The 26,842-nt window shown below is 48.3% G+C and overlaps 1 protein-coding gene and 1 pseudogene across 1 annotated transcript in view; one reads left to right on the forward strand and one right to left on the reverse strand.

The window, feature by feature from the left end:
* Positions 1 to 26,842, forward strand: part of LOC147091925 (uncharacterized) — a 53,332-nt gene that overhangs the window by 20,879 nt on the left and 5,611 nt on the right. Inside the window, exons 3-4 of the mRNA XM_085976642.1 lie at positions 1,959 to 2,246; positions 20,579 to 21,721. Coding sequence (XP_085832768.1) covers positions 1,959 to 2,246; positions 20,579 to 21,721 — 1,431 coding nt within the window. The remainder of the gene's footprint in view (positions 1 to 1,958; positions 2,247 to 20,578; positions 21,722 to 26,842) is intronic.
* Positions 4,220 to 5,060, reverse strand: LOC147091926 (uncharacterized; annotated as a pseudogene).

Below are 26,842 nucleotides of genomic sequence, written 5' to 3' on the forward strand. Positions count from 1 at the left end.
TGGGGATTGTTTCAGCTGATGTTAATAACTCCGGGAACTGGGCTGGAGTTTAATATTTTGGATAGATGTCAAATAAATCAACTTTGTTTTAAACACATTGTTGTAGATTTTTTTCTTTCCCACCTGAGTGTTTAGCATCACCTGGCTGGAGCTCAGAAAGGACAATCTGGGGGAGGATCGTATGGCAGGAACAGAACTCCAGCCTGGACACAGTCCTTCAGGGCTACACTGAGAGGGGCAAACGGCACTTTGGTCTTTCTTGTCTCTCTTCACTGACAGCAAAGTTGCCGTGCGGGTTAATCTCGAGGCGTGTGAGAAACGTGTCCCAGCCGCTCTCTGCCATGGTTCAGAGCTCCTAGGCACGGAACAGAAGGCTCCTTTAGGAATGTACCCCAGTGCTTTTTTTTTAATGGCCTCATTAACCTGTGTTGTTACTTTTAGTGATTTGTGTATCTGGATCCCTGGATCCCTCTGCTCCTCCAGCCCATTTAGATGCTTAAGGGGAAATTCGGTGATGCCCCCTTTGGGTCGCTAACGTCACCGGGGCCAATTTTAGCCCCGTGAAAAAGCGCCCCGCACATTAAATTCAATGGTAGCGCCGCAAGCAGGAGGTGGGGTGCTACTGGAGTGCTCCCCTCCCTCTTGGGGCGCTACCAGTGAATTTCACGGTGCTTTGTGTAACAGCGCCACGCCCGTCGGCACATAGCACCGTGTCATAGCAGACCTCCCTCCCTGATTAACGGGGAGGAGCCTAGCACCGCGCACACCGGGGCCCTGCTGGACCACCGGGGAGTGGGGTGTCGGATCAAGAGGAATGCCGGGCTGAGCGATCGCAGCCAACACCCCGAAGAAGAAAGAGGAAGGGGGCAGGTGCTGGCAGTCAGCCAAAATAAAAAGTTGCCGCCAGACACCTGCCCTTTAAGTGGCACTGCTGCGGCTGCAGGAACGACCCCTGACTCTGTCGGACATATCGTCCGGTGATAGGTCAGGGGGCGCAACACAAGGTTGCAGCCGGGGTGCTGCGCATGGTGATGACGTCATTGCCGGCGGTGCAGTGCCGCGGGGCGCTACCGTCTACTGCCACCGCTAACCTCCTGCTGAATATCACAGGAGGCACAAAGCAACCCAATTTCACCCCCTTGTCCAAGTAGTGTGTGGCCTCATTATTCTTCCCACCAAAATACACCACCTCACACTGATCTGCAGTGAAATTCATTAACACACCACCTCACACTGATCTACAGTGAAATTAATTTGCCAATTTCACGCCCATTCTGAAATTTATTAATATCTTCTTGCATTTTGTCTTCCTCAGTATTAACTCTACCTCCCAATTTGGTGTCCTTGACAAATTTTGAAATTGTTCTTCTGATTCCCGAGTCCAAATCGTTTATGAACAACAATGATCCCAGCACCGATCCCTGTGGAACACCACTTCCCAACTTTTCCCAGTCTGAGTAGCTACTCCCAACCCCAACTCTCTGTTTTCTGTTTTGTAACCAACTTGCGATCCATAAACAGTCTGTAAGATCGACAAGATGACCAAGGTCAGGCCGTGTGGAGTGAAGAGCCAGGCAGCAGAATGGATGGAAAGATGGCTACAAAACAGAAATCAGAGGATTGGAGTTAAGGGAAGTTTGTTGCGATCTTTCCATCCATTCTGTTACCTGGCCCTTGACTCCATGCGGCCTGACCGTGGTCATCTTGTAGACCGTACATACTGCAGACACAGTGCACCAGTGGTGGAGGGGGTGGATATTGAGTCCTGTGGCAGGAGCGCTCCTGACAGGGTTACAGAGCCTTCAACCTCCAGGGATGGGCAATAAATACTGGCTTTTCCAGTGACGCCCACTCCTGAGAATTAATGAAAAAAAAATTCTAGACTGCAACAATGCAGACCAGTTGCCCAGTTTGATCAAAGTGCGGATGGCTGGTGCTAACAAGATACAGATCAGCAGGAGTCAGATCTGATGCAAGAGGAAGTGGCGAGGATGGATGGAGGACTGAGGGACCTCGGCAAGAGCCTGTGCATCATCATGGCCGCCTCCAGGGGTCTGGGGAAGAGGCTGTCCCTGATGCTGGCTCCCAGGCTGCGGGCTGGCTCCCACCTGGTGCTGATGGCCAGGTCCGAGGACGACCTGCGGGAGGAGGAGCACCAGGTGCTGGAAGCAGTGGCTCTGCTGGGCAGCGGGTTGAGGGCGAGTCGTGTGGAAGCCAAGCTCAGCGAGGCAGAGCCGGTGCAGTGGGTGCAGAGCTCGATCAGGTGGCCAGGACCAGGACGGACCTCCGGAGCGGCTACTCCTCATCAACAACATGGGTGAGGGCCGGAGGCTTGTTGATCAAATTAAGGCTCATGGTATTAAAGGGAGTGGAGCAGCATGGATAGGAAGTTGGGTAAAGGGCAGAAAACAGAGAGTAGTGGTTAATGGATGTTCTTCAGACTGGAGGGATGTAAACAGTGGTGTGCCCCAGGGTCAGTGTTGGCACCATGGCTCTTAATATAGGGAAATGTTCTGGGCCTGAGTTTATGGGGCAAGATCAAAATCTCTAGATGATGCCAAAAAAGGGACCTTGGCCAACTGTGAAAGGCCTGTCAGTGACTTCAGTGCATACACAGGTTATAAATGGGGCAGGGAGATGGCAGATGCAGATTAACGCAGAGAAATGGGAGCTGATACATTTTTCTTCCTCCTAAAATCTAAAAAATATGCATCAAATGGTAAAACTTAGAAAGGAGTAGAAAAGAGTCTTGGGGTGTAAGATTCTAGCGAACCCCTTGTCCTATTAATTAGCAGGTTCAGGTGTCCAGTGTCACCAAATTTAATTCTCTATTAAGAAGCTGATGCGTTTATATCACATTGGCTTTGGGTTAAATATTGTGGTCATCGAGACAAACACCACGTATCCCATCAAACTATCTCCAGTCAGGTACAGCACGGGTTAGATACAGAGTAAAGCCCCCTCTACACTGTTCCATCGAACACTCCCAGGGCAGGTGCAGCACGGGTTAGATACAGAGTAAAGCTCCCTCTACACTGTCCTATCAAACAGTCCCAGGGCAGGTACAGCATGGGTTAGGTACAGAGTAAAGCTCCCTCTACACTGTCACATCAAACACTCCCAGGGCAGGTACAGCATGGGTTAGTTACAGAGTAAAGCTCCCTCTACACTGTCCTATCAAACAGTCCTAGGGCAGGTACAGCACGGGTTAGATACAGTGTAAAGCACCCTCTACACTGTCCCTTCAAACAATCCCAGGGCAGATACAGCACGGGTTAGATACAGAGTAAAGCTCCCTCTACACTGTCCCATCAAACACTCCCAGGGCAGGTACAGTATGGGTTAGATAGTCACTGACACTAATCTCCTCCTGTCTGATATAAACCAACCCCACAGTCACTGACACCAATCTCCTCCTGTCTGATATATACCAACCCCACAGTCACTGACACCAATCTCCTCCTGTCTGATAAAAACCAACCCCACAGTCACTGACACCAACCTCCTCCTGTCTGATATGAACCAACCCCAGTCACTGACACGAATCTCCGCCTGTCTGATATAAATCAACCCCAGAGTCACTGACACCAATCTCCTCCTGTCTGATGTAAACCAACCCCACAGTCACTGACACCAATCTCCTCCTGTCTGATATAAACCAACCCCACAGGCCCAGAAAGATTAAACTCAGCCTGTTACTGGGATTGCACTTGTCTCCATTCCCGTGCTGAGGGGATTGCTGTACCAGACAGTGGAGGCAACACTTGGGGACTCTCAATTCTCTGCCAATTCCCATTCCCCTTCTTTCTGGTGGATAATGGAGGTGCCACTGTGTGTAATGTGCAAGTCAGTAAGAATTGTCAGTGAGGATTAATCAGCACTTTCTAATTGGAGATGTTAATCAGAGGAACTTTTCAAATACTGAATTGTAGATTTTGTACCAAAGGTCAATTTAGGGTTAAAGTAAAATTCATAATTTTATTGTCAAATAATTTCTTATGAAAGTCCTGAATTAAGGGGAACGATCACAGACAACGGTTCTTAATGGGACACTGCAGCCCCAACAAGTCAATCAGCTATATATCGAGAATATTAACCTCCAGCCTAGTAATAGTGGATATCAACATTAGCAGAAATAAACCTCAACTGTCAGAATGAACATGGTTCAGTCCTGGATGTGATTAACAGCAGCAATAACAGCAGAATCCAACCCCTGCAGTCACTTGTGAACTCGCTGGTGTGTCAGCAGGTTGGATGACTGAGAGAATCCCTTCCCACACACGGAGCAGGTGAATGGCCTCTCCCCAGTGTGAACTCGCTGGTGTCTCAGCAGGGTGGATGACTGAGCGAATCCCTTCCCACACACGGAGCAGGTGAACGGTCTCTCCCCAGTGTGAACTCGCTGGTGTCTCAGCAGAGTGGATGAATCAATGAATCCCTTCCCAGACACAGAGCACGTGAACGGTCTCTCCCTAGTGTGAGTGCGCTGGTGTACAATGAGATGGGATGACTCCCTGAACCTTTTCCCACAGTGAGAGCAACTGAATGGTTTATCATCAGTGTGAACTCGCTGGTGTTGAATCAGTTCCTCAGAGCTTTTAAAGGAGTTCGCACAGTTGGAGCATTTAAAAGGTCTCTTGTCAGTGTGAACTCGCTGGTGTCTCAGAAGGTGGGCTGAATTAATGAATCCCTTCCCATACACGGAGCAGGTGAATGGTCTCTCCCCAGTGTGAACTCACTGATGTTCAATGAGATTGGATGAACACCTGAACTTCTTCCCACAATGAGAGCAATGGAATGGTCTCTCATCAGTGTGAACTCGCTGGTGGTGAATCAGTTCCTCAGAGCTTTTAAAGAAGTTCGCAAAGTTGGAGCATTTAAAAGGTCTCTCGTCAGTGTGAACTCGCTGGTGTCTCAGAAGGTGGGCTGAATTAGTGAATCCCTTCCCACACGGAGCAGGTGAACAGTCTCTCCCCAGTGTGACTGTGTCGATGAGTTTCCAGCTCAGAAGAGTAATTGAATCCCTTCCCACAGTCCCCACATTTCCACGGTTTCTCCATGGTGCGGGTGTCCTTGTGTCTCTCCAGGTTGGACGATCGGTTGAAGCCTCATCCACACAGAAACTCCAATATGATTTGGACAGGTTGGGTGATTGGGCAGACGCATGGCAGATGCAGTATAATGTGGATAAATGCAAGGTTATTCACTTTGGTGGCAAAAACAGGAAGGCAGCTTATTATCTGAATGGCAATAGATTGGGAGAAGGGGAAGTGCAACGAGACCTGGGTGTCCTTGTGCACCAGTCGCTGAAGGTAAGCACGCAGGTGCAGTAGGCGGTTAAGAAGGCAAATGGTATGTTGGCCTTCATAGCGAGAGGATTCGAGTACAGGAGCAAGGATGTCTTGCTGCAGTTGTGCAGGGCCTTGGTAAGACCACATCTTGAGTATTGTGTGCAGTTTTGGTCACCTTATCTGAGGAAGGATGTTCTTGCCATGGAGGGAGTGCAGCGAAGATTCACTAGGCTGATACCTGGGATGGCAGGAATGACGTATGAGGAGAGATTGTGTCGATTGGGCTTATACTTACTGGAGTTTAGAAGATTGAGAGGGGATCTCATCGAAGCCTATAAAATTCTAACAGGACTAGATAGACTAGATGCAGGAAGGATGTTCCCGAAGGCCGGGGAGTCCAGAACCAGGGGTCATAGTCTAAGGATAAAGGGTAAGCCATTTAGCACAGAGATGAGGAATTTCTTCACCCAGAGAGTGGTGAACCTGTGGAATTCTCTACCACAGAAGGCAGTAGAGGCCAATTCATTAAATATATTCAAGAAGGAGTTGGATATATTTCTTAAAGCTAAAGGGATCAAGGGATATGGGGAGAAGGTGAGGGAAGGGTGGAAATTTCCTGTCTACAAATCCTCCCCTTCGAATACCCTGTAAAATGAATATAAAACAGGATGAGAGAGAACCCACAAAAACACAAAGACAGGTTGTGAAATTGAGCTCAATGAATCTGGGAATTTGTGGGGCTGGTACTAGAAAAACAAGTAATGATAAAAGCTGCCGGATTGTCGTAAAATCCCAACTGGTTCACTAATGTCCCTCAGGGATATGGGGATCGGGCGGGAAAGTCAAGTTCAGGTCGAAGATCAGCCATGATCTTATTGAATGGCGGAGCAGGCTCGAGGGGCCGTATGGCCCACTCCTGCTCCTAATTCTTGTGTTCTTATGGAAGGGAACCTGCCACCCTACTTGTCCCACGACTTCTACTGCCTAGAAGGAAAAGAGCAGCAGGTGCATGGGAACACCATCATCTGCAAGTCACACACCATCCTGACTTAGACATATATCGTCATTCCTTCATTGTCACTGGGTCACAATCCTGGAACTCCCTCCCGAACAGCACTGTGGGAGCACCTTCACCACACGGACTGCAGCGGTTCAAGAAGGTGGCTCACCCCAACCTTCTCAAGGGCAACTAGGGATGGGCAATAAATGCTGGCCTTAACAGCGATGCCCACAACCCAAGAATGAATTTAAAAATCTGCATATGTAAAATAGATTAAAAGCCTCTGCAGAAATACCTGTTCCTAAAAACAATACTCTTTTACATTGTAGGGACAGTGTCTGTGTAACAACTTAATCTCCCCCAGAATCCACCTCCCTTGACAGTCTCACATTGGAAATTTTTTTTCAAAAAGGGTTCACCCGAAACGTCGACTTTTAATTTCTCTCCACGGATGTTGCCTGGCCTGCTGAGTTTTTCCAGCATTTTCTGTTGTTATTTCGGATTTCCAGCATCTGCAGTATTTTGCTATCATCACATTGGAAATTGTTGGGTCCTCCTGGGCTCAGAAGTACTGGGGGTTAAACCCAGCAGCTTCTCCTCCATCTCCACTCCAGCTCAAACTGAAGCAACAAAAAGACCTACACAGGCGGCCAGGGACCGACTTCCACATCCAGCGCCCGCCCTGAAACAAGCCGGCTCTGGATTGGCAGCTCTGCTGTGTCGATCCAGTTGTGGTTTCTCCTGTCCGGGTTTCCTGGTGCTGCACTCATCAGTCACCTGACAACCCATTGTTAGCGGAAGCGTGTCATCCTCGGGCCCAGGGACCGCCTCAGGAGGAGAGAAGATGGCCGCGCATGCGCCGTGCTGCAGGGGGAACCGGCCTGTCTTTCCTCCACCAAGATGGCGGCACGTAACCCGGGCCTGTCACCAAGAAAAAGCCTCACCGCTGCCGTCCGGCAAAACACAGACCGGGCCGCGGGATCTCATTCGGGCCTGAGGCCGTTCTCCAACTTTATAAACCCTGCAGCGTGGCCTACCCGCAGTTTATTAATCTCCCGACCCCGCTCCCACCGACCAGCAGCTCCGCCCGGCGACCGCGCGAGGCTTTCTTTGTAAAGTCTGTGAGGGACGCGTGACCCGGGCCCGCGGCCTGATTGACGGGAGCTTCCGACCAATAGGGAGCGAGTGGGGCGGGGCTGGAGGAGCGAGCCGGCAGCGGGTCCTCCAACCAATCGGGGAGTCCGAGGGGCGGGACTAGCACCGGCTGATTGTCTGATCCGCAGGGCAGCGAGTTTCTCCAGTCGCTTGTTCAGGGCCCGGGGCCAGGGGAGGCTGTGGGCCTTTATTCCCCTCATTGGACACAAGGCACTTTGGCTCACAACACACTGGCTCAGGTTTTAATAGAGACTTTTAAAATTAATCAAGAAAAGCAGATAAACCCCGTGCTTCTGTAGAACAAACTTTTTAATATTTGGGAGTAAAAGTACAAGTTATTTCCCCTCTGGGGAATTTATTATTAGGTTCAGGAAACAACAACAACCACTTGTATTTATAAAGCACCTTTAATGTAGTAAAACATCCCAAGGCTCTTCACAGGAGCGTTATAAAACAAAATTTGACACCGAGCCACATAAGGAGATATTCGGGCAGATGACCAAAAGCTTGGTCAAAGAAGTAGGTTTTAAGGAGCATCTTAAAGAAGGAGAGAGAGGCAAAGAGATGGAGAAGTTTAGAGAAATAATTCCAGAGCTTAGGGCCCAGGCAGCTGAAGGCACGGCCACCAATGGTGCAGCGATTAAAATCGGGGATGCTCAAGAGGGCAGAAATAGAGGGGCGCAAATATCTCGGCCGGGGGGGGCGGCGGGTTGTAGAGGCTGGAAGAGATTACAGAGATAAGGAGGGGCGAGGCCACGGAGGGAATTGAAAACAAGGCTGAGAATTTTAAGGATGAGACACTTGAGGAAACGCAGGGAGTGGGGGAGGGTCAAGCCCTTATGGGACAGGGTCATTAATTCTGTTCTGCGAGAGTTACTGGGACAGACTGTATCTCCCCCTCTCCTCCACACAGGGATTTGTGGTAGTTAAAGGGACAGCGATTCTTCTTGTTCCGCGAGATTGTAATTAAAGGGACACTACTCTGAGATGGCTGTGAACTTATAGTGCCGCCAGCCTTTCTAAAACATCTTCCTTTTTTTAAAGATCTGTGTGAACTCGCTGGTGACTCAGCAGGTTGGATGAACTCTGAAACCTCTTTGCACAGTCAGAACATTTAAAGGGTCTCTCATCGGTTCTGGGACAGGAGGGATCTGGTTAACAGTGATCACAATATCATTGGGTTTAAAGTAGTTATGGAAAGGGACAAAGAAGAATCAATGGTGAAAATACCCAGCTGGAAGAGAGCCAATTTCAGTGATTTGAGAAGGGATCGAGCACAGGTGGACTGGAAACAAAGATTGTCCAGGAAAACAGTGAATGACCAATGGCAGGCCTTCAAGGCTGAGATAGTTCGGGTACAAACCAAGCATATTCCCATAAGGAGGAAAGATGGGCATCCAAAGCTAGAGCTCCCGATGACAAAGGATATTGAGGTTAGAATAAAACAGAGAAAGGAGGTTTACGACAAATGTCAGGTAGAGAATACAGTCAAAAACTGGGAGCATACAGAGAGTGCGGGGGAAATTGAAACAGGATATAAGGGCAAAGTGAATATGAGAAAAGATTAGCGGGTAACATAAAAGAGAACCCAAAAATCTTCTATAAACATATGCAAAGTCAAAGGATAGTTAAATGAATGGTGGGGCCGATTAGGGACCAAATAGGAGCACATCATACGGAAGCAGAGGGCATGGCTGAGGTACTGAATGAGCACTTAGCATCTGTCTCCACAAAAGAAGAGGATGAAGTTCATGTCGCAGTAGAGGAGGGGGGAGTAGAGAAATTGGACAAAAATAGATAGAAAGCAGGTGCTAAATAGGTTGTCATCACTCAAAGTTAACAAGTCACCCGGTCCGGATGGGATGCATCCTAGGTTGTTGAGGGAAGCTAGGGTGGAGATAGCAGAAACTCCGACCACAATCTTTCAATCTCCCTCAGATATATGGGAGGGGTGCCAGAGGACTGGAGGATTGCAAATGTTACACCCTGTTTAAAAAAGGGGAGAGGGATAAACCTGCTAACTACAGGCCAATCAGTCTAATGTCAGTGGTGGGTGAACGACTAGAGACCATTGTCAAGGTCAAAATTAATTCTCACTTGGAGAAGCATGGGTTAATAAGGGGCAGCCAGTGTGGATTTGTTAAAGATAAATCGTGTCTGACTAACCTGATTGAGTTCTTTGATGAAGTAACAGAGGGTTGATGAAGGTAGTGCAGCAAATGTTGTATACATGGACTTTCTAAAGGCATTTGACAAAGTACCACATAAGAGACTTATTCGGAAAATAGAAGCACAGGAAATTAAAGGGATGATGGTAATTTGGGTATATAATTGGCTGAGGGGTAGGAGACAGTGAGCAGTGCTGAGGGATGTTTTTCTGACTGGAGGGAAATATGCAGTGGGTTCACCCAGAAGTCGGGATTAGGACCATTGCTTTTCTTGTTATATATAAATGACCTGGATTGGGTATAGGTGTACAATTTTGAAGTTTACGGATGATACAAAACTTGGCAACGTAGTAAATAGTGAGCATAGTAGTAGCAGACTTCAGAAGGACAGAGACAGACTGTGAAATGAGCAGACACAAGGCAGATGAAATTAAATGAGGATAAGTGTGAAGTGATGCACTTTGGGAGAAACAACAGGGAGAGGCCGTATAATCTAAATGGGACTATTTTGAGGGGGTGCAAGAGCAGAGGGACCTGGGGGTCCATATTCACAAATCTTTGAAAGTGCCACGGCAAGTTGGTGAGGCGGTTCAGAAAGCATATGGGGTACTTGGCTTTGTAAATAGGGCCATTGAATACAAAAACAAGGAAGTTACACTAAACCTTTACAAATCACTAGTTAGGAATCATAGGACAGGAGGAGGCCATTCAGTCCCTCGAGCCTGTTCTGCCATTCAATGTGATCATGGCTGATCTGCAATCTAACTCCATACACCCGCCTTTGGCCCATATCTCTTAATGCCTTTGGGTAACAAAAACCTATCAATCTCAGATTGAAAATTAACAATTGATCTCGCATCAATTGCCGTTTGCAGAAGAGAGTTCCAAACTTCTACCACCCTTTGTGTGCAGAAGTGTTTCCTAATTTCACTCCTGAAAGGTCTGGTTCTAATTTTTAGATGATGCCCCCAGTCCGAGAATCCCCAACCAGCGGAAATAGTTTCTCTCTATCTACCCTCTGTTCCCCTTAATATCCTGAAAATTTCAATCAGATCACACCTTAACTTTCTAAATTCCAGGGAATACAACCCTAATTTGTGTAATCCCGCCTCGTAACTTAACCCTTGAAGTCCGGGCATCATTCTGGTAAACCTACACTGCACTCCCTCCAAGGCCAATATATCCTTCCTAAGGTGTGGTGCCCAGAACTGCTCACAGTGCTCCAGGTGTGGTCTAACCAGGGTGTTGTACAGCTGCAGGGTTTTGGCCTCAGCTACAGTCTTGTGTACAGTTCTGGGCACCACACTTTAGGAAGGATGTCAAGGCCTTGGAGAGGATACAGAGGAGGTTGACCAGGATGGTACCAGGGATGAGGGACTTCAGTTATGTGGAGAGATTGGAGAAGCTGGGATTGTTCCCCTTAGAGCAGAGAAGGTTAAGAGGAGACCTAATAGAGGGGTTCAAAATGATGAGGGGTTTTGATCGAGCAAGTAGGGAGAAACTGTTCACTCTGGCAAGTGGGTCAGTAACCAAAGGTCACAGATTTAAAATAGTTGCTAAAAGAACTAGAGGGAAATGAGGAGAATTGTTTTCACACAGAGGGTTGTTAAGATCTGGAACGCACCATCTGAAAGGATGCTGGAATCAGGTTCCACAGGAACTTTCAAACAGTAATTGGACATGTCCTTGAAGAGGACTAGTTTGCAGAGTTCTGGGGATAAAGCTGGGGTTTGGGACTAAATTGGACAGCTCTTTCAAAGAGCCGGCACAGACACGATGGGCCGAATCACCTCCTTCTGTGCTGTTAGATTCGATGATCAGTGTGAACACGCTGGTGTCTCTTAAGGCTCTTCGAGATTTTAAAGCTCTTCCCACAGTCAGAACATTTAAAGGGTCTCTCGTCAATGTGAACTCGCTGGTGTATCAGCAGGTGGGATGACTGACTGAATCCCTTCCCACACACGGAGCAGGTGAACGGTCTCTCACCAGTGTATAGGAGCCGATGTCTCTTCAGCTCCCTGGAGCTTTTAAAGCTTTTCCCACAGCCAGAACATTTAAAGGGTTCTCTCCAGTGTGAACTCGCTGATGGGCCAGCAGGTTGGAGGACCGAGCGAATCCCTTCCCACACACGTATCAGGTGAACGGCCTCTCCCCAGCATGTAGGAGCCGGTGTCTCTTCAGCTCCCCAGGGCTTTTAAAGCTTTTCCCACAGTCAGAACATTTAAAGGGTCTCTCGTCAGTCTGAACTCGCTGGTGTATCAGCAGGTTGGAGGGCTGAGCGAATCTCTTCCCTCACACGGAGCAGGTGAACGGCCTCTCCCTAGTGTGTAGGTGTTGGTGTCTCTTCAGCTCCAAGGAGCTTTTAAAGCTCTTCCCACATTCAGAACATTTAAAGGGTCTCTCGTCAGTGTGAGCAAGCTGGTGTGTCTGCAGGGTGGATGACTGAGTGAATCCCTTCCCACACACGAAGCAGGTGAACAACCTCTCCCCAGTGTGAACTCACTGGTGTTGCTTGAGCTCCTGGGGGATTTTAAAGCTCTTCCCACAATGAGAACATTTAAATGGCCTTTCATCAGTGTGAACAAGCTGGTGTGTCAACAGGGTGGAGGACTGCAAGAATTCCTTCCCACACACGGAGCAGGTGAATGGCCTCTCCACAGTGTGGAGGCACTGGTGTCCCTTCAGATCCTGGGGCTTTTAAAGCTCTTCCCACAGTCAGAACCTGTAAATGGCCTCTCATCAGTGTGAACAAGCTGGTGTCGCTTCAGATGCCCGGGGCTTTTAAAGCTCTTCCCACAGTCAGGACATTGAAATGGTCTCTCCCCAGTGTGAACTCGCTGGTGTGTTTGCAGGTGGGAAGAACAAACAAATCTCTTTCCACACACGGAGCAGGTGAATGGACTGTCCCTGGTGTGACTGCGCCGTTGAAATTCCAATGCAGATGGGGAACTGACTACCTTCCCACTGTCCCCACCTTTACCCAGTTTCTCCCCGGTGTGACGGTGCACGTGTCCCACCAGGTCAGGCGATCGGCTGAATCCGTGTCTACACACTGAACATGTGTGCGGTTTGTCATCGCTGCTTTCTCCTTCCATGTGCAAAGGCCGATGATATTCGGGTCCTGATGAATCGAGTGACTCTGTCAGATTTTGACGTGATGTTTGGTCTGAGCTTCCCGCCTGTAACTGCTCCACTTCTATAACCCTGTAAATCGAGTTCAGAAAAGGATCAGAGGCAAACTTTTGTTTAATTTTCCGAACCTAGGGGCAGTGAAACTGATTTTCAGGCCCCAGCTGCTGCACAGGTTGTTTGAAAGAATCAGCAGTAATGGCGGCTGTAATACCCACAAGCCCCCGGCACTTCAGAAAGTGCTCTGTTGACTCTGAGTCCCGCGCATGTGCTCATGGCCCCCGCGCTCTCCCTCCTGCTCCACAATCGCCCGTCCCGATCGGTCCGCAATGCGCATGCTCAGCGCACAAAACCCCACCGTTGGAACATCGGGCACGCATGCGGAGCCGCAACATCTGGGATGCGTGCGCGGCTCAGGTGGGGGCGAGTCGGTGTTTCGCCTCAGCCGCCAGGGAGGTGCGCATGCGCAGAACGACCCAACATTCTTCCCATCAGCAATCACTCCCTCGTTTCTTTAATAAAAACAGAAAATGCTGGAAAAACTCAGCAGGTCAGGCAGCATCTGTGGAGAGAGAAACAGTTAACGTTTCAGGTCGATGACCTTTCGTCAGAACTGCTTCTTCTTTAGTGTCAGCTGTGGCTCAGGTGGTAGCACTCTCGCCTCTGAGTCAGAAAGTTGTGGGTTCAAGTCCCACTCCAGAGATTTGAGCACAAAAATCTACGCTGGCACTGCAGTGCAGTACTGAGGGAGTGCGGCACTGTCAGAGGTGGCGTCTTTCTGATGAGACGTTAAACTGAGGCCCCGTCTGCTCTCGCAGGTGGACGTCAATGATCCTATGGCACTATTTCAAGAAAGAAAGGCTTGCATTTATATAGTGCCTTTCATGACCACCAGACGTCTTGAAGTGCTTTACAACCAATGAAGTACTTTTGGAGTGTAGTCACTGTTGTAATGTGGGAAAGAGCAGGGAAATTATCCCCGGTGTCCTAGTCAATGTTTATCCCTCAATCAATGTAACAAAATGATAGAATATCTGGTCATTATCACATTGCTGTTTGTGGGAGCCTGCTGTGCGCTAATTGGCTGCCGCGTTTCCTACATTACAACAGTGACTACACTTCAAAAATACTTCACTGGCTGTAAAGCACTTTGGGGCGTCCGGTGGTGGTGAAAGGCGCTATAGAAATGCAAGTCTTTCTTTCTTCACTGTTCTCACCAGCGACCTCTTCTGGCAGTTAGTTGATTGATTGACAGCCGAGAGTCCGCGCATGCGCACACGGAGCGACGGTTTGGGCCGAGTCCGGTACAGCGACCCCTCCCGGTCACCAAGGGTAATAACTGTGCATGCCCAGAGGACACCAAACACCCCCCCACACTCGGAGCTGCGCCTGCGCACTCGGATCCTGCCGGACGGAGTTGGCGCGGGGCATTCCGGGGAAAGGCCTTGATGTCGGTTCCAGAGTCGCAATCGGTGACGCAAAGTGAGTTTTCTCTGCTCCGATTGGGCGGAGAATCGCGTGGGTTGGGGGGGGGAGGGGGGGATCGGGAGAGAATAAAGAGAAATAGAAAAACCTGAGAGACCGCGAGGCCCCAGACCGAGCGGCGTCAGTTGGACGGAGCACGTGATCTCCTCGGGGACACGTGACCCGGGCCCGCGGCCTGATTGACGGGAGCTTCCGACCAATAGGGAGCGAGCGGGGCGGGGCTGGAGGAGCGAGCCAGTGGCGGGTCCTCCAACCAATCGGAGAGCCCGAGGGGCGGGACTAGCGCTGGCTGATTGCCTGATCCGCAGGGCAGCGAGTTTCTCCAGTCCCTTGTTCAGGGCCCGGGGCCAGGGGAGGCTGTGGGCCTTTATTCCCCTCATTGGACACAAGGCTCTTTGGCTCACAACACACTGGCTCAGGTTTTAATAGAGACTTTTTAAATTCATCAATAAAAGCAGATAAACCTGGTGCTTCTGTGGAACAAACTTTCTAATATTTTATAGAATCATAGAATGGTTACAGCACAGAAGGAGGCCATTCGGCCTGTTGAGCCATGCCGGCTCTCTACAAGACCACTTCAGGGAGTCCCACTCCCCGCCCTTTCCCTGTAACCCTGCAAATTTCTTTCCTTCAGGTATTCGAGGGTCCGAATGGCCAACTCCTGCTCCTATCTTCTATGTATCTATAATCCGAGGCACAGGTAGGCCCCACAGTGGCGGTGGCGGCGGACCTGTGAGGAGCGGCGGCAGTGATATAAAGTGAGGTGGTGGAGCAGGTTGGCCCCACAGCAGTGGACCTGTGAGGAGCGGCGGCGGTGATATAAAGAGCGAGGCGGCGGAGTTTATAGGGTGTCTGTAATTCTTGTGACGATTCCTGTGTCCCTGATAACCATGTGTGCGGGAAGTGTATCCAGCTGCAGCTACTGACAGACCGCATTGCGGCGCTGGAGCTGTGAGTGGATACATACTGGAGAATTTGCGATGCTGAGGACATCGTGGATAGCACGTTTAGGGAGTTGGTCACAGCACAGGTAAAGGCTGCACAGGCAGGAAGAGAATGGATGACCACCAGGCAGAGTAGCAGGTGCAGGCAGGTAGTGCAGGGGTCCCCTGTGGGTGATGTGCCTTCAATAACCACAAAACTAGAAGTTATAGACTTTAACAAGTTGGCTTTTAATCACTAAGATCAGAGCTAACATCTCAACACACTGACTGGCTCGCAGGAATGAGCCATACAGGTTAGTCAGGAAAGAGGAAGTGAAACCATACACCGTGTGGGGGAGGGTAATATACATGAGTGCAAAACGAATACAGGCAAGAACAAACAGATTTCATTACAGTGGGCATCCCCCTCTCAAACAGATATACCACTTTGGATATTGTTGCGGAAGATGGCTTATCAGTGGAAGGCAGCAGCAGCCAATTTCCTGGCACCGTGGGTGGTTCTGCTGCACAGGATGGGAGGAAAAAGAGTGGGAGAGCTATAGTAATAAGCGATCGAAAAAGGCAGACACAGGCAGACCAGGCTGCCAAGAGAGGACAGGATATGCTCTCACTGCAGTCAGGGAGTAGTGGAGACAGAGATGCACTTCCTCACAGCCTGTGGAAAATATCAGGGCATCAGGGAGAATTTCTACCAAAAATTCTCACAAATATGCCCTGAATTCAGAAATCTGAATGACGACCAAAAACTCCCATACCTACTGGGGGAGGAGAGAAGCTGTGTAGCACTGGTGGCACACTAGGTTACAGCTTGCCATGAACAGAGGGACAACCAGTAAACCTAAGAAAAGAGTATATATAAATAATGCGAATGTATATTTATACACTCAGGGATATACCTGTTTATACACTGTATGAATAGAACTGCGTTTATGTGTTCAACCATGAATGTATTTTGATGCTTTGGCAACATAAGATGTACCTTATCATGCCAACAGAGCGATTTGAATTGAATTGAATTGATTCTATTGTAAGCGGAATAGATAGGCGTTTCTGCGGCCGCAAACGTGACTCCAGGATGGTATGTTGCCTTCCTGGTGCAAGGGTTAAGGATGTCTCAGAGCGGCTGCAGAACATTTTGGAAGGGGAGGGTGAACAGCCAATTGTCGTGGTGCATATAGGTACCAACGGTATAGGTAGAAAAATGGGATGAGGTCCTAAAAGCTGAATAAATGGAGTTAGGAGGTAAATAAAAAAATAGGACCTCCAAGGTTGTAATCTCAGGATTGCTACCAGTGCCACGTGCTAGTCAGAGTAGAAATAGAAGGATATTTCAGATGACTACGTGGCTAGAGGAATGGTGCAAGGGGGAGGGATTCAAATTCCTGGGACATTGGAACCAGTTCTGGGGGAGGTGGGGCTAGTACAAACCGGACGGTTTGCACCTGGGCAGGACCGGGACTGATGTCCGAGGGGGAGTGTTTGCTAGTGCTCTGGGGGAAGGTTTAAACTAAAATGGCAGGGGGTTGGGAACCTGAGCAGGGAGACAGAGGAAAGGGAAACAAGGATAGAAGCAAAAGACAGGAAGGAGAAAAACAAAAGTGGCAGTCAGAGAAATCATGGGTTTAAATCAAACATAGCCACAGTAAATAATAATTCTAAAAGGTGTAAGAGTGTTAAAAAGACAAGCCTGAAGGCCTTGTGTCTTAATGCAAAGAGCATTCGTAATAAGGTGGATGAATTAGTTGCGCAAATAGATGTAAACGGATATGATATGATTGGGATTCCGGAAACATGGATCCAGGGTGACCAAGGCTGGGAACTCAACATCCAGGGGTATTCAATATTCAAGAAAGATAGGCAAAAAGGAAAAGGAGGTGGGGTAGCATTGCTTTTTAAAGAGGAGATTAACACAATTGAAAGGAAGGATATTAGCTCTGATGATGTGGAATCTGTATGGGTAGAGCTGAGAAATACCAAGGGGCAGAAAACGTTAGTGGGAGTGTTATACAGACCTCCAAACAGTAATGCAGAGGTTGGGGATGGCATTAAATGGGAAATTAGAGATGCGTGCAATAAGGGCACAGCAGTTATCATGGGTGACTTTAATCTACATATAGATTGGGCTAAACAAATTAGTAACCATCCTCTGGAGGAGGAATTCCTGGAGTGTTTACGGGATGGTTTCCTGGACCAATATGTCGAGGAACCAACTAGAGATCAGGCCATCGTAGACTGGGTATTATGTAATGAGAAATAATTAATTAGCAATCTTGTTGTGCGAGGCCCCTTGGGTCAGAGCGATCATAATATGATAGAATTTTTCATTAAGATGGAGAGTGAAGTAGTTGACTCAGAGACTAGGGTCCTGAATTTAAATAAAGGAAACTACGATGGTATGAGGCGCGAGTTGGGTAGGATTGCTTGGGGAATGTTACTCAAAGGCTTGATGGTGGATAGGCAATGGCAAACATTCAAAGATTGCATTGATGAACTACAGAATTTGTTCATCCCTGTTTGGCATAAAAATAAAACAAAAAAGGTGACTCAACCGTGGCTAACAAGGGAAATTAGGGATAGCATAAGATCCGAGGAGAGGACATATAAATTGGCCAGAAAAAGTAGTAAACCTGAGGATTGGGAGCAGTTTAGGATTCAGCAAAGCAGGACAAAGGGATTAATTAAGAGGGGGAAAATAGAGTATGAGAGTAAGCTTTCAGGGAAGATAAAAACTAACTGTAGATATGTGAAGAGAAAAAGATTGGTGAAGTCAAGCATAGGTCCCTTGCAGTCAGAATCAGGGGAATTTACAATGGGGAACAAAGAAATGACAGGCCAATTAAATACATTCTTTGGTTCTGTCTTCACAAAGGAGGACACAAATAACCTTCCAGAGATGTCGGGGAACATAGGGTCTGATGAGAGGGAGGAACTGAAAGAAATCAGTATTTGTAGGGAAATGGTGTTAGGGGAAATTGACGGGATTGAAGGCCGATAAATCCCCAGGGCCTGATAATCGACATCCTAGGGTACTTAAGGAAGTAGCCCTAGAAATAGTAGATGCATTGCTGGTCATCTTCCAAAATTCGATAGACTCTGGAACAGTTCCTATGGGTTGGAGGGTTGCTAATATTACCCCACTATTCAAAAAAGGTGGTAGAGAGAAAACGTGGAATTATATCGGTAGTGGGGAAAATGCTAGAGTCCATTATAAAAGATGTAATAGCAGAGCACTTGGAAAACAGTGACAGGATCGGTCAAAGTCAACATGGATTTACAAAAGGTAAATCATGCTTGACTAATCTACTGCAATTTTTTGAGATTGTAACTGGTAGAATAGATAAGGGAGAACCAGTGGATGTGGTGTATTTGGACTTTCAGAAGGCTTTCGATAAGGTACCGTAGAAGAGATTAGCGTGTAAAGTTAAGGCACATGGGATTGGGGGCAAGGTACTGACTTGGATAGAGAACTGGTTGGCAGACAGGAAGCAAAGAGTTGGAATAAACGGGTCTTTTTCCGAGTGGCAGGCAGTGACTAGTGGGGTACCACAGGGATCGGTCCGAGGACCCCAGCTATTCACAATATATATAAATGATCTGGACGAGGGAACTAGATGTAACATCTCCAAGTTTGCAGACAACACAAAGCAGGGTGGGCGTGTGTGAGGAGGATGCCGAAAAACTCCGGTATAATTTGGACAGGTTGGGTGATTAGGCAGAAGCATGGCAGATGCAGTATAATGTGGATAAATGCGAGGTTATCCACTTTGGTGGCAAAAACAGGAAGGCAGATTATTATCTGAATCGCAGTAGATTGTGAGAAGGGGAAGTGCAACGAGACCTAGGTGTCCTTTTGCACCAGTCGCTGAAGGTAAGCATGCAGGTGCAGCAGGCGGTTAAGAAGGCAAATGGTATGTTGGCCTTCGTAGTGAGGGGGTTTGAGTACAGGAACAAGGATTTCTTGCTGCAGTTGTACAGAGCCTTGGTGAGACCACATCGTGAGTATTGTGTGCAGTTTTGGTCGCCTTATCTGAGGAAGGATGTTCTTGCCGGGGAGGGAGTTCAACAAAGATTCACCAGACTGATACCTGGGATGGCAGGAATGACGTATGAGGAGAGATTGGGACGATTGGGCTTGTACTCACTGGAGTTTAGAAGAATGAGAGGGGATCTCATTGAAACTTATGAAATTCTGACAGGACTGGACAGACTAGATGCAGGAAGGATGTTCCCGATGGTCGGGGAGTCCAGAACCAGGGGTCACAGTCTAAGGATACGGGGTAAGCCATTTAGGACAGAAATTAGGAGGAATTTCTTCACCCAGAGAGTGGTGAACCTGTGGAATTCTCTACCACAGAAGGCAGTAGAGGCCAATACATTAAATATATTCAAGAAGGAGTTGGATATATTTCTTAAGGCTAAAGAGATCAAGGGGTATGGGGAGAAAACAGGGACCGGGTACTGAATTTTGATGATCAGCATGATCGCATTGAATGGCGGAGCAGGCTAGAGGGGCCGAATGGCCTACTCCTGCTCCTATCTTCTATGTTTCTATGTTTGTATGTTTCTATGCTTCAGTTTGAGCTGGAGTGGAGATATAGGAGAAGCTGCTGGGTTTAACCCCCAGTACTTCTGAGCCCAGGAGGACCCAACAATTTCCAATGTGAGACTGTCAAGGGAGGTGGATTCTAGGGGAGATTAGGTTGTTAAACAGACACTGTCCCTACAATGTAAAAGAGTATTGTTTTAGGAACAAGTATTTCTGTACAGGCTTTTAATCCAGTTTACATCTACAGATTTGTTTTAATTCATTCTTGGGATGTGGGCGTAGCTCGCAAGAGCAGCAAATATTGCCAATCCCCAGTTTCCCGTTGAGAAGGGGGTGGTGAGTCGCCTTCTTGAACTACTGCAGTCCGTGTGGTGAAGGTATTCCCACAATGTTGTTCGGTAAGGAGTTCCAGGATTATGACCCAGTAACTATGAATATATCTGAGTCAGGATGATGTGTGACTTGGAGGGGAACTTGGATATGATGGTTCTCCCATACAACAGCTGCCCTTGTCCTTCTAGGCGGTGGAGGTTGCGGGTTTTGGAGGTTCTATCAAAGTTCTGGTCGAGTTGCAGATGTATAAAGTTCCTTTCCTTCGCCCCCTCCCCCCTCCCACTCCCACCTCTCTCTCTCTCTCCTCCCATAGAGGCCAGAGTCTTGTGTAGGCCCAGACCAGGTGGTGGATTCCCTTCCCTGAAGGACATTAGTGAATCAGTTGGGTTTTTGTGACAATCCAGCAGCTTTCATGGTCACTTTTTTCTAGTGCCAGCCCACCAAATGACCAGATTCACTGAGCTCAATTTCACAACCTGCCTTTGTGGGTTGTCTCTCACGCTCCCTGTTTTAAATTAATTTTACAGGGCACTGAAAGGGGAGGACTTACAGATGGTAAGCTCAAACCAAACATCACTTCAAGATCTGACAGAGTCAGTCGACTCATCGGATCTGAATATCACCGGCCTCTGAACATGGAAGCAAAAAGCACCGTTCACAGTGGGGAGAAACCGTACACGTGTTCTGTGTGTGGACGAAGCTTCAGCCAACCCTCTGGCCTATCGAGACACAAGCGCATTCACACCGGGGAGAGGCCGTTCACCTGCTCTGAGTGTGGGAAGGGATTCACTAATTCATCCAACCTGCTGATACACCAGCGAGTTCACACTGGGGAGAGGCCGTTTACCTGCTCCGAGTGTGGGAAGGGATTCACTAATTCATCCAACTTGCTGACACACCAGCGTGTTCACACCGGGGAGAGGCCGTTCACCTGCTCCGAGTGTGGGAAGGGATTCACTAATTCATCCAACCTGCTGACACACCAGCGTGTTCACACCGGGGAGAGGCCGTTCACCTGCTCCGAGTGTGGGAAGGGATTCACTAATCCATCCAACTTGCTGACACACCAGCGTGTTCACACCGGGGAGAGGCCGTTCACCTGCTCCGAGTGTGGGAAGGGATTCACTAATTCATCCAACTTGCTGACACACCAGCGTGTTCACACCGGGGAGAGGCCGTTCACCTGCTCCGAGTGTGGGAAGGGATTCACTGATTCATCCACCCTGCTGAATCACCAGCGAGTTCACACTGAGGAGAGACCTTTTAACTGCTCGGACTGTGGGAAGTGCTATAAAGGTTCCGGGGAACTGATACACCATCAACGTGTTCACACTGGGGAGAGACCGTTCACCTGCTCTCACTGCGGGACTGGGTTCAGGTGGTCATCTGAGCTCATTGTACACCAGCGCATTCACACTGGGGAGATGCCGTTCAGGTGCCATCACTGCGGGACTCGGTTCAGGCAGTCATCTGCGCTCACTGTCCACCAGCGCACTCACACTGGGGAGAGGCCGTTCACCTGCTCCATGTGTGGGAAGGGATTCACTCAGTCATCCAACCTGCTGAGACACCAGCGAGTTCACACTCGGGAGAGGCCGTTCACCTGCTCTGAGTGTGGGAAGGGATTCACTCAGTCATCCAACCTGCTGAGACACCAGCGAGTTCACAAGTGACTGCAGGGGTTGGATTCTGTTGTTGTTGCTGCTGTTAATCACATCCAGGACTGAACCATGTTCATTCTGACAGTTGGGGATTGTTTCTGCTGATAAATTCCAGCCCATTTCCCGGAGTTATTAATATTCTGGATAGATGTCAAATAAATCAACTTTGTTTTAAACACATTGTTGTAGATCTTTGTCTTTCCCACCTGAGTGTTTAGCATCACCTGGCTGGAGCTCAGAAAGGACAATCTGGGGGAGGATCGTACGGCGGGAGCAGAACTCCAGCCTGGACACAGTTCTTCAGGGCCACACTGAGAGGGGCAAACGGCACTTGGTCTTTCTTGTCTCTCTTCACTGACAGCAAAGTTGCCGTGCAGGTTAATCTCGAGGCGTGTGAGAAACGTATCCCAGCCACACTCTGCCATGGTTCAGAGCTCCTAGGCACGGAACAGAAGGCTCCTTTAGGAATGTACCCCAGTGCTTTTTTTTTTATGGCCTTATTAACCTGTGTTGCTACTTTTAGTGATTTGTTTATCTGTGTCCCTGGATCCCTCTGCTCCTCCAGCCCATTTAGACTCTTAGGGGGAAATTCGGTGGCGCCCCCTTTGAGTTGCTAACGTTTCCGGGGCTAATTTTAGCCCCCTAAAAAAGTTAGCGCCCCTGCGCATTAAATTCAGTGGTAGCGCCCCAAGCAGGAGGCGGGGTGCTACTGGAAGTGCTCCCCTCCCTCTTGAGGCGCTACCAGTGAATTTCATGGTGCTTCGTGTAACAGCGCCACGCCCGTCGGCACATAGCACCGCGTCATAGCAGAACTCCCTCCCTGATTAAAGGGGAGGAGCCTAGCACTGCGCACACCGGGGCCCTGCTGGACCACCGGGGAGTGCGGTGTCGGATCAAGAGGAGCGCCGGGCTGAGCGATCACGGCTGACACCCCGAAGGAGAAAGGAGAAGGGGGCAGGTGCTTGCAGTCGGCCAAAATAAAAATTTGCCGCCCGACACCTGTCCTTTAAGTGGTGTCGCCGCGGCTGCAGGAACGACCCCTGACCCTGTCTGACATATCATAAGAACATAAGAAATAGGAGCAGGAGTAGGCCAATCGGCCCCTCGAGCCTGCTCCGCCATTCAATAAGATCATGGCTGATCTGGTCCTAAACGCCAATCCACTATCACAGAACCATCTCCTGAATCTAACAGAATTAGACACACGAAATAGGAGCAGGATCAGGCTACACAGCCCCTGGGCCCGCTCCGCTACCCTCAGGGCCATGACCGATCCGAACCTAGACTCATGTCCAAATTCCTGCCCGCTCCCCGTAACCCTTAATTCCCTTTACTTCTAGGAAACTGTCTATTTCTCTTTTAAATTTATGTAATGATGTAGCTTCTACAGCTTTTTGGGGCAGCATATTCCATGGACCAACCACCCTCTGAGTGAAGTAGTTCCTCCTCATCTCAGTTTTGAAAGAGCAGCCCCTTATTCTAAGACTATGCCCCCTAGTTCTAGTTTCACCCATCATCGGGAACATCTTCCCCGCATCCACCCGATCCAACCCCTTCACAATCTTATGTGTTTCAATAAGATCGCCTCTCATTCTTCTGAACTCCAATGAGTAGAGTCCCAATCTACTCAACCTCTCCTCATATGTCCATCCCCTCATCCCCGGGATTAACCGAATGAACCTTCTTTGTACTGACTCGAGAGCAAGTATGTCCTTTCTTAAGTATGGACACCAAAACTGTATGCAGTGTTCCAGGTGCGGTCTCACCAATACATTGTACAACTGAAGCAATACCTCCCTATTTTTATATTCTATCCCCCTAGCAATGAAAGCCAACATTCCATTGGCCTTCTTAGTCACTTGCTGCACCTGCATACTAACCTTTTGAGTTTCGTGCACCAGGACCCCCAGATCCCTTTGTACTTCAGTACTTTCCAGTTTCTTGCCATTAAGATAATAACTTGCTCTACGATTTTTCCTGCCAAAGTGCATAACCTCACACTTTCCAGTATTGTATTCCATCTGCCAAATCTCTGCCCACTTACTTAGCCTGTCTATGTCCCCTTGCAGGTTTTTTATGTCCTCCTCACTCACTACTTTCCCTCCCATCTTAGTATCATCTGCAAACTTTGATATGTTACACTCGGTCCCCTCCTCCAAATCGTTAATATAGATTGTAAAGAGTTGGGGACCCAGCACTGACCCCTGTGGAACACCACTAGTTACTGATTGCCAGTCTGAGAATGAACCATTTATCCCAACTCTCTGCCTTCTGTTAGATAGCCAATCGTCTATCCATGCCAGAATATTACCCCAATCCCGTGGTTTTTTATCTTAAGCAATAATCTTTTGCATGGCACCTTGTCAAATGCCTTTTGGAAGTCTAAATACACTACGTCCACTGGTTCCCCTTTATCCACCCTATATGTTACTTCCTCAAAGAACTCCAGCAAATTTGTCAAACATGACTTCCCCTTCATAAAACCATGCTGACTTTGTCCTATTAAATTATGATTATCCAAATGTCCTGTTACTGTCTCCTTAATAATGGACTCCAAAATTTTACCTACCACAGATGTTAGGCTAACCGGTCTATAGTTTCCAGCCTTCTGTCTACTGCCCTTTTTAAATAAGGGTGTTACATTAGCAGTTTTCCAGTCTGCCGGGACCTTTGCCGAGTCCAGGGAGTTTTGGAAAATTATTACCAATGCATCCACAATCCCTACCGCCACTTCCCTCAAGACCCTAGGATGTAAGCCATCAGGTCCAGGTGATTTATCTGCCTTGAGTCCCATTATTTTACCGAGTACCACTTCCTTAGTGATTTTGATCATGTTTAGCTCCTCCCCCCCTTTAGCCCCCTGTTTGTCCAGTGTTGGGATATTCTTAGTGTCTTCTACTGTAAAGACTGATATTGACTGGGGAGAAAGGTCAGAGAGAGTCCCATTGACTCAGATACACACTGGTCCTGGAGATGGACTGGGGAGAAAGGTCAGAGAGAGTCCCATTGACTCAGATACACACTGGTCCTGGAGATGGACTGGGGAGAAAGGTCAGAGAGAGTCCCATTGACTCAGATACACGCTGGTCCTGGAGATAGACTGGGGAGAAAGGTCAGAGAGAGCCCCATTGACTCAGGTACACATTGGTCCTGGAGATGGACTGGGGAGAAAGGTCAGAGAGTGTCCCATTGACTTAGATACACACTAGTCCTGGACATGGACTGGGGAGAGAGGTCAGAGTCCCATTGACTCAGATACACACTGGTCCTGGAGATGGACTGGGGAGAAAGTTCAGAGAGAGTCCCATTGACTCAGATACACACTGGTCCTGGAGATGGACTGGGGAGAAAGGTCAGAGAGCGTCCCTGTGACTCATACACACTGGTCCTGGAGTTGGACTGGGGAGAAAGTTCCATTGACTCAGATACACACTGGTCCTGGAGATGGACTGGGGAGAATGGTCAGAGAGAGGCCCATTGACTCAGATACACACCGGTGCTGGAGATGGACATACAAGAATGGATTAGGAAAAAAAGGGTGGCTTTTGGCAGATACAAAGGACTAAAAGCAGTGGAAGCCCGAGAGGAGTACAGAAAGTGCAGGGGGGTACTTAATAAAAGAAATTAGGAGAGCGAAGAGGGGTCATGAAAAAACACTGGCGGGCAAAATAAAGGAAAATCCCAAGGTGTTTTGTTAGTATATTAAGGGCAAGAGGATAACGAGGGAAAGAGTAGAGCCCATTTGGGACCAAAGTGGCAATCTGTGTGCAGAGCCAGAAGATGTAGGTGAAGTTTTAAATAAATATTTTGCATCTGTGTTCACTATGGATAAGGACAATGCAGGCATAGAAATCAGGCAGGGGGATTGTGATATACTTGAACAAATTAGTATTGAGAGGGAGGAGGTATTAGTGGTTTTAGCGGGCTTAAAAGTGGATAAACCCCCAGGCCCAGACGAGATGTATCCCAGCCTGCTGTGTGAGGCAAGGGAGGAGATTGCAGCGGCTCTGACACAAATTTTCAGAACCTCTCTGGCCACAGGGGAGGTGCCAGAGGACTGGAGAACAGCTAACGTAGTACCATTATTCAAGAAGGGTAGTAGTAGGGATATATCAGGGAATTACAGGCCAGTGAGCCGAACATCAATGGTAGGGAAATTATTGGATAAAATTCTGAGGGGCAGAATTAGTCTCCACTTGGAGAGGCAAGGATTAACCAAGGATAGTCAGCATAGCTTTGTCAGGGGGAGATCATGTCTAACCAATTTGATTAAATTTTTTGATGTGGGTGACTAGGTGTGTGGATGAGGGCAGTCCAGTTGATGTAGTCTACATGGACTTCAGTAAGGCTTTTGACAAAGTCCCACATGGGAGACTGGTCAAGAAGGTAAGACCCCATGGGATCCAGGGCAATTTGGCACATTGGATCCAAAATTGGCTTAGTGGCAGGAGGCAGAGGGTGATGGTCGAAGGTTGTTTTTGTGACTGGAAGCCTGTGTCCAGTGGTGTACCACAGGGTCTGGGTCCTTTGCTGTTTGTAGTGTACATTAATGATTTAGATATGAATGTAGGAGGTATGATCAGTAAGTTCGCAGATGACACGAAAATTGGTGGAGTGGTAAATAGCGAGGAGGGAAGCCTCAGGCTACAGGAGAATATAGACGGTTTGTTGGGAAAGAGCAGGGGAAATATCCCCGGTGTCCTAGCCAATGTTTATCCCTCAATCAATGTAACAAAAGGATAATAGCAAAATACTGCGGATGCTGGAAATCTGAAATAACAACAGGAAATGCTGGAAACACTCAGCAGGCCAGGCAACATCCGTAGAGAGAGAAACAGATTTAACAAAAAGATAGATTATCTGGTCATTATCACATTGCTGTTTGTGGGAGCTTGCTGTGCGCTATTTCACTGCCGCATTTCCTACATTACAGCAGTGACTACACTTCAAAAGTACTTGATTGGCTGTAAAGCACTTTGGGGCATCCGGTGATGGTGAAAGGCGCTATAGAAATGCAAGTTTTTCTTTCTTCACTGGTCTCACCAGCGACCTCTTCTGGCTGATGGTTGATTGACAGACGATAGTCCGCGCATGCGCACAGGGAGCGACGGTTTGGACTGAGTCCGGCAC

This window comes from Somniosus microcephalus, unplaced genomic scaffold (genome assembly GCF_052327205.1).
Source record: "Somniosus microcephalus isolate GS21.2 unplaced genomic scaffold, FLI_Smic_1.0 unresolved_chr3, whole genome shotgun sequence".
Lineage (NCBI taxonomy): Eukaryota > Metazoa > Chordata > Chondrichthyes > Squaliformes > Somniosidae > Somniosus > Somniosus microcephalus.